At 42.1% G+C, this 8,905-nt stretch overlaps 1 protein-coding gene across 1 annotated transcript; it reads left to right on the top strand.

Moving 5' to 3' along the window:
* The first annotated feature begins 3,902 nt into the window (after positions 1-3,902).
* On the top strand, positions 3,903-5,980 carry LOC115568521 (zinc finger BED domain-containing protein 5-like). The gene is made up of 2 exons (XM_030395859.1): positions 3,903-5,199; positions 5,332-5,980. The coding sequence occupies exons 1-2, from the start codon at positions 3,910-3,912 to the stop codon at positions 5,806-5,808; spliced, it is 1,767 nt and encodes a 588-aa protein (XP_030251719.1). The 5' UTR covers positions 3,903-3,909; the 3' UTR covers positions 5,809-5,980.
* Positions 5,981-8,905: the final 2,925 nt, after the last annotated feature.

Below are 8,905 nucleotides of genomic sequence, written 5' to 3' on the forward strand. Positions count from 1 at the left end.
AGCGGCGAAGATTGACAGCGGCAATGACGGTGGCAGAGAGCGATAGAGATCGATAGTTTTGAGAGTTGAGAGATTTGTGACATTTAGCGTGTTTGGAGTGTATAGTTAGTGTGTTCTGTAGTGTTTAGTGTAGTGTGTTTAGTGTGTAGTGGAGTCGTTTTTTTTGTTTTGTGAGTCAAAACAATGAGAGGACTACTGAATGTGAAGCAGGTAGGAAGCAGCTGAGGAGCCCTGAGCCTGAGGCGTTGCCTGCGTTTAAATGTAAATAGTTACATATAACTTTGTAAATTTCAAAAACTTATGCACAATTTTGGCAGACAACAATTTGTATTTGTATTCTAAGTAATAAAATTGGTTCGTTAAACATATTTGTGGTTTTCACAGTAAAAAATCTAACTTTTTCCTACTCGGATTTTTATATTTTTTTGTGATTTAGGTCCATTGTGTTAATACAGTATGTCAAAATGAAAAAATAACTGTACAGTCACACATGTGAGGTTGTGCTGAAAATAATGACACCAAACAAGACAAGGTAAATAGTTTTTAAGGTGAAATATAATGGTAAAATCAAAAGTAGTCAAAAACGGCCAATTATACCCCAGACTCCTAAGGGTTAATGAAACTACAAGGCATTGCATTTAAGTTAAGCAGGTCCCAAGCACTGTATCCTCCTGACTACCAGGAAAAAAAATATTGTCCAATCACATTTTTTTTAAATTCCCCAATCTTTGTAAGTTAATTGGTATACTGAAAACATTTTCTTTAAAAAAAAAGCTTTTATTTTTGCGATATCAGATGTCCATGTTATGACCCTCTAGTAACAGTCCACTACAGTGGACATTGGAATGCCATACATGTGAAACTGAACCTTGATGGCAACCAAGGTGCTTCTGAGAATGACTCCCTTTCTTTTCATTTGAAAAAACAGAACAAAGTGGAAGAAATAACTACAAATGTCCACTACAGAGGACATTTTTAAACACTTAAATACTATGCTAAAATACAGTTTAAAAATTCAGACAATGTTTTAATGTGTTGTTAAGAGACTTATATAAAATATGCCAACAACATTTCAAGCCAAAATTTGCTCAATAAAAAGTATTATGTGCTTACTTTTCCTCTTCCCATGAAATGTGCTTGCCATTTTCCTAAATGAGGAAGAGAGAGGTACCAAAGCCCCACCCCTTCACATTTGGTATCATTGAAAAGCCCTAAATGTCCTCTGTAGATGGCAAAAAGAGTTAATTTAGCAGTGTAAAGTGGGTGGGAGATATTCAGGTTTAGAAATGTCCTCCACAGAGGACAAATTTGAACTACTGGTAGTCAGGAGGATACGTAATTTAGGACAAAAGACACGTGGTGTACGTGATGACAGGGACGTCATGGAATTGTTTTCAACCGCTTGAATGCTAGATCGAAATTAATAGAAACAAAAATCTAAGTTGTTTCTTTTTTTAAACAAGGTTGTTTATTTGAATTTGAAATTTATTTATTTATTTTTTTGGTGCATGCGTCAACATTTTTTGATTTATTTTCTTTGTTTAGCGTAACACTCCATACAACCATTAATCACCTCATCAACACTCATCAATCACTCATCCCAACTAGGGGTGTAACAATACATGTATAGTATTGGTATTGAACCGTTTCGGTACAGGACGTTCAGTTCGGTACAGAGCTGTGCATGAGTGAGCTCCCGGAACGGAAGTTGCGTGTGTTTATTTTCAGCCTGCAGCTACACGTGCAGCCCGTTTATGTCATGGCTAACGCTAGCGAGAAAACAGAGCTTGAAGACCCTCCCTTGTTGCTAAAGTCTCCTGCTTGGGAACACTGTGGCTTCCTGGTTAAATATTGCAACAGAGAAAGACATGTTACTGGTGTGACAGTTTAACTGGCGTTCGGTGAGGGTTCCAGATGTGGTGGAGGTGTGGTTTGAGAATCCCGTCTCGAGAGGGGTCCTCGGCCATGTCCGCTAACCAGGAAAAACATTCCGATCACCTTGCTCATCGATCCAAGTCATGTATACGTATATTCATTTTGACGTGGCTTGAACACTACTATTCCACACGGAGACGCCGTGGTCTGCGACCTGCAAACCACTGTTAGACGAGCGCTACAGAATATACAGTGACAGTGTAGGTGACTGTGTCAATGCCTGTCCAAAAAACGTGACTGTCAGTAAATCATCCAAAAGTGCATATTGTCATCCTTACATCTTCGTAATGAAAGCCTGTACTCACAAATAACTCATGGGTGGAGTCAGTGTGGACAAGTTAATCTTTCTGGCAAAAAATATGAAGGTTGAGTAAAACTGAACAGGGCTACATGCTGGAACTGTTAGTGCTGCACTCGTGGAAAAGTTTTGTTAAAAGCCTTTAACAAGCTGTGAGGAATTTATTCTCATAATATTTCATACAGTTTTTGTTTGAAAATATTGTATTCATTGGAAAGCTTATTTTATATATATATTGTTTATTTGAGAATAATTAATTTAACTTATTACCAGGCAGCACTTTCCAAAGGTGTTCTATTTTGTAATTTTATTTTCATATTTTGTATAATGTTACAATAAATAGTTGGTTTACAAAAGTTCTGAATACACAACAAGCAAATTTATGTTTTGCATTTTGTTCCCACACTGTACCGAAAATAAACCGAACCGTGACCTTAATGCCGAGGTACTTATTCAACCGTGATTTTTGTGAATCGTTACACCCCTAATCTCAACCCTTTTTGCTTTGCGCAACATCTCACTAAGTTAATGTGAAGTGATACATGCATTTTAAATGTATACAGTATATGTATTCATATAATGCAACTTTTGGCCTACCCTGGGTTAACCCTATATTTTTGCACTATTTTCTGTTGTTAATTCTGTTTGTTTGTCAAACCACACCAATACTGTGTAAAAAGTCAATGAGCTGATTGACTTCCATCTCAAAGACGAAAGTTCTTATTTTTCACATTTTCAGTAAAGTATACCTAGAAAGTGAAGGTGTTTGTTGAGGAACTTTTTGTGATAATTGTTTTAAATAGAATCAGCCAGCTTAGATAGCAAGCAAAGTATATGTGACACATTTTGAAACATGAAGCCTTTTTTTTCTGGTTGTTTACAGCATAACACCATCTATGTGCTAAAGAAGTGAAAAAATCATTCTGAGCATATTTTTATTCCTATAAATATGTCATTACCACAGCTTTATGGTGTTGGATAAGCTTGAAAAATGACCTTGAAAGTGCTTGAAATGTGCTTGAATTTGACCTTGGGAAAAGTCTATGAACCCTGTATAATTGGTGGTTTAAAAACTGACATTAAAATGAAACCTTTAGAGTAGGGTTTCTCAACGGGGGCGATACCGCCCCCCAGGGGGCGTTCTAGACATTGTGGGGGGTGCTGGGAGCGTGAGGGCTGAGAGGGGGGTGCTCAGGCAGGAATGGGGGGCGCCACAACTTGGCTTGTACAAAGTTCATTTGAACTCTACATTTTAAACTTTCATGGTTTCCCAACTTTTTTAGTGCAAATAAACGACCTTAATAGTCTACTTTATGGGTGTTTCAATAAATTCTACTGAGCTACATGTTATGAGATCGGTGTGTGTCCTTTTAAGAGCGAGAGCGGTGTGTGTGTGTGCGCGTGTGCGTGTGGTCGAGAGAGCTGAAGGGAGAGATATCCTCTCTGCTCCCTGACCATGATTGGACGAGCTGAGCAGGAACGGTCTCCATAGTAACGCCCGTAAACAAACCACAGCAGCAGGGAAACCTCTTTCCGACACTTGGCTACTTTTGACAGCTGTCACTTCCAGCTCCAGCTAATAGTTCGCGGGCTAACACTTCAATAGCCAATTAAAACGTACACAAGCACGATTACGTAATCACATTTAATCACAACCATTTACATTACAATCAAACATGGCGGAAAACAAGAAGAAGTGCCGGCAGTACAATGCAAATTACATAAATTATGGATTTATTCCATCACCAGCTAATGTACATCTGCCGATGTGCCTGCTATGTGAGCAGGTTTTCTCAAATGAGGCAATGAAGCCGTCGCGATTACAGGAGCATCTGTCAAAAAAACATCCTGACGAGGCATCAAAAGACTCGGCCTACTTCCAGTCACTGAGAGATCAGCGTTCAAGGCGCCCTACGATCAACACCATGTTCGCTCGGAGCGTCAACCAAACAGAGAGCGGGTTGGTGGCATCTTACAATATAGCTCTGCTAATTGCAAAGGCCGGCTTACCGTTCACTGTAGGGGAGTCTCTCGTTATTCCTGCAATAAAGGAGGCGATCTCCACTGTCATGCAGCGCGACCCTGCGCCAGTCACCAAGGCCATCCCACTCAGCAACGACAGTGTGGCCCGGCGCATACGGGAGATGTCCATGGACATTGAGCAACAGCTGTGTGCTACGTTGCGCGGCTGTCGCTTTAGTATCCAGCTGGATGAGACCACCACGGCCGACAACAATGTTCTCCTGATGGCCTATGTCCGTTATGTGTCCGGGAGGGATCTGCCTGAGGATTTCCTGTTCGGGGAATACCTGGCCACAGACACGCGAGGGGAAACCATCTTCGCCGCCCTGACGGAGTTCCTGCGGGAGAGGGACATCCCAGTGACGAACATCATCGCCACGGATGGAGCGCCAGCTATGGTCGGCAGATACCGGGGATTCGCCACCCTCCTCAAGCAGCAAGTCCCCCAGGTGTTGACAGTGCACTGCATACTGCATCGTCACAACTTGGTGGCCAAAAAAATGTCCCCGTCACTCCATCAGTCCCTGGATGTTGCGGTCAAGGCGATCAACAAAATAAAAGCCCATGCGCTTAATGATCGGCTCTTCAGACAGCTGTGTGGGGACAATGATGAGGCCTTTAAGCGTCTGCTGCTCCACACAGAGGTGCGCTGGCTGTCAAAGGGCAACTGCTTGGCCAGGCTGTGCGAGCTTTTCCCTTCAGTAATTGAATTTCTCGACCAGGCAGACGCAACCTTGAAGGCCAAGCTGTGGTCCTGTCGCCATGACATTTTTTACCTCTCCGACTTCTTCGGAAAAATGAATGAGGTCACATTGAAGCTCCAGGGGGATGGGATGACGCTGGTCCACTCCAAGGCCACCATCTGCAGCTTCCTTGCAAAACTGGAGCTCTACCAACAGAACCTGGGGAGGCGACAATTCATTAACTTTCCGCAGTTAGCCAAGGTAGGTTTTTAAATTAAGGCCTGTTCATACTAAGCAAGATATATAGGCTATATATATGATAAATATAATATAATATATTTATTTATTTATTATAGGCCTATATAAATATTATATTTTACTGTGCTTGTTCAGGTGTTGGATGAGCTGACGGATAGTCACCTGCTGCTCTACACCGACCACTTGAAGGCAGTCAAGGCCGACATGGCGATTCGGTTCAGGGACCTCCAGCAGTTAGATGTGCCTGACTGGGTGATGGAGCCATGGAAAGCAGATGCTGTCAGCTGTGAGCCCGAAATCCAGGAGAGCCTCATTGATCTCCAGAACGACGAAGAGGCAAAAGCAACGTTCCGGACCTCAGGTTGGCGTGCGATGTGGGTAACGCAAGGTCAGCGTTTTCCCCCGTTGTGGGAGAGGGTCCATCTCCTGCTCCTCGCTTTCCCCACGTCGTACCTCGTCGAACAGGGATTCAGCCAAGCGCTCCACATGCAGACGAAATACCGCAACCGTCTGAACCTGGTTAGCTCTGGCGCTCTCAGACTGAAACTAACATCCCAGTGTCCAGATGTGAAAAAGCTGGCAGCGGCCCACCAAGCACAGGGCTCTCACTAGGTTGCTTTCAAAAAATAAAGCGTGTGCAGTCCTGTATAGTTCCCTTCTTTAAAATAGGCTTTTTTTTTCTTCTTTTTTTCCTTGGTTCATGTCAGCATCTCAGTCCTCAGGCAATGACCGTTGCTTTTTCAAATGTTTAATACGCCTAGAGTGCATTAATTAACGCATGAGCGATTTCTGCACAAGCGTTTTTTTATTGGTTCATTCACTGTTGTTCACGTGAAGTGTGCGTGTTGTTGGCATCTCTGACTACATAAGCCTACTAAAACTAATTTTCAACAAATTCTGCTGTGGTGGTATTTTTCTTCCCAAGTTCCACGTTGCTTAATACACCTGGAGTTATTTTCAAATGTTGTGATATTGTGAAGTGAGATAAACGTTAACCACTTCTATTCAGACTTAATATGCAATTCATTCATCATCCTCAAAGGCTGTGTAGCCTTTCTCTCAGTAGAAACACCAGTTTGACTTAAATTCTACCTCACAGCTCTTTGCAGAAAGATCCTAGCAACTCAAGAGCTCAAGGTCCAATTACAACTAAAATAACATTTCCATGTTGTTTACCAGTTTCTCCAGGCATAGTGTTGAGTTATATACAAACATGACCTACTATATGTGTCAAAAAGATACAAAAAAAAAAATAATAATAGCAAAAAAAAAAATTAAAATAAATTAAAATGTATGCTTTCATTTCCTATAAAATGGTCAGATTTGCTCAGCAGCACATCATGTTGTTGGGGGCATAAATACAACTCCAATCCAATAAAAACAGGGACTTTAAAGCAAACGAATGGCTTCTCTCATACAAAACCCGATGTCAATTGAAGTCCTCCGGTCTTAACACACTGTTTACCACAAGAGCATGTCAAACACCAGAATATATAGTGGGGGGGGGGGGATCATGGTATGGTCAGGGGGGCGTTTGTACAAAAAAGGTTGAGAACCACTGCTTTAGAGCAAGCAAATCAGCCCTCAATATTCTACCCATCTCTTCAAACAGTGCAAGAACTAAAGAAAAAAAGGCATCGGTAATGATGTGGGTGCCAGGACAGCATGGAAATTATGATTGATTTTATATTGTTGCAGTGAATCTTCCTCATATGAGAGCACACATATATTCATATTTTGTGTGATTTGGTGCAACCACCATTTTCAAAATGCGCCAAACCTGCCATAGATACAAATGCCAGATTTCTGTAACAATTTGTCAAATGTAATGTAACTATGGCTTGGCAATGTATATGCTATTTTTCATTATCATAGCTCCTGCTTTGCACTGTCGTTTTAAATGGAGTTTACCTTTGATGACTATCAATAAATATCATGACATGATTTTCCTTTTTTTCCCTTTGAATGAGTGAGAAAGCAGGAGGGGGAAGAGAGGAAGGCAGAAACAGACATTACAACTGTAGTGAAATGCTGGTATGATGGTCCACAGGTCGTTTACAGCTCTATTTTTGCAGAGAACCACGCTCGTTGCGGTAGAAATAGTCAAGAATCTTAATCTCTTTGAAAGGTTAGGCCAGCCATACTGGATGCATGAGACATGCAGAAACATCTTTATAGAAGTTTGTGTGATCATTTCAATTGACAATGGAAACACCAGCCCCATTCACACTGCCCTTCAAGTGGGGGAATCATGCGCCGATTCTCCGCATCATCATCTGTGTGAAAGTTTCAGATGTTGGGAGGATGAAATTTCACTGCACCTCTGATACACCTCCGGAGGTAGCTTAAGCGCTGCAGCGAAGTCGAGCCGGCGTCTGGGTGAATGGATAAGCTGGAGGCACAGAGAGGGGTCGTGTCGATCTAATGGTGTTCACAGTGTGAAAACTACACAGATCCTTCAGTCATGAAATGTCCAACACATCAACCCACAAAGAAAAGTTACAGGACCAAGAGTAATGTAGTAACTGGTAGCGTCTTTGGCAACTTACATGAGGAAATAAAGACTGCAGTTATATGTGGAAAATCCTCTGTCATCCTTTCTGTCATCCCATCTGTCCTACCAACTCTTCATCACATTTCTGCACAGCGCCTGTCCCTGGCAGAAAAAAAACTAAAAGCTTTTGTTTGTTTGTTTGTCTCCTTCACTATTGTGTTGTTGCAGTTCCTTTCTTGAAAAAATCACTGCAACAGTCTGGCCTCCCTACCGAGGTTCCAGTGAACTCTCCCCCAGAAACAGCCTCTCTCCCCGGGGGTGAGAGAGTCAGACGCAGCCTGATTTTTACTGATGGCAATGAGGTAATTACATAATTAAGAGCAGAAATCTCAACTTTTTGACAATTTCTAGATGCATATTGGGTCACAATCTCAATCACAACACATTATAACAGCATCCATTTGATTATAAACAGTCAGCAGGTGGCTGCTTAGAATAACACGTGGACAACAGGGGAAACACGTCACAAAAAAAAAACAGATGAACAACATGATGTGTACTGCATACCTCTTCTGGATCCACAGCGCTGTGAAGTGACACACTGGTGCAGCTTCATGCCAGAGCTGCTTGGTTCCGTGTGAACAAAGGCGGAGAACTGCCGGTGGCTTGCTCTGGCACAGGAAGACGACATCAGCATTCTCAATCCCACCTGCAAAGCTCTGATTGACTCAATTGTTTCCACAAATGAGTGAAACAGCTGCCAAGAACCACAAAACCAATCACTGAACAGAAAGTCAGTTAGTCAGAGGTCTGGGACCAGGCTGCAAGATTTTTCAACCAGATCCAGATCACACAGACCTTAAAGGAGAACTTCGGTCGATTTAAACATGCAGCTTCATTGCTCAAGCTACCCTTGACTTGCCAGTACCGAAGACGCAAACACATTTGGTCCAGCCATTACAGAGCTCCGTGAACGGAGACTTAGCATTGAACGCTAACAGCATGGGGTCAGAACTTTACACTGTGTTTTAAGCGTCTTAACATGCTCCACATCTCACACCAAAAGTTATGCAACATCAGCAGACACCTTAGCACACAGCACTGTAGCGTGTATGACTCAAAATGAATAAAAAAGTAGTTAAAACAGTGTGTTTGTGCAAGGAGCTACTTACCTGTTTGTTGACATCCCTGTCTTCCGGTAGCTAGACCAAACTA

The sequence above is a fragment of the Sparus aurata genome, chromosome 18 (genome assembly GCF_900880675.1).
Source record: "Sparus aurata chromosome 18, fSpaAur1.1, whole genome shotgun sequence".
Classification (NCBI taxonomy): domain Eukaryota; kingdom Metazoa; phylum Chordata; class Actinopteri; order Spariformes; family Sparidae; genus Sparus; species Sparus aurata.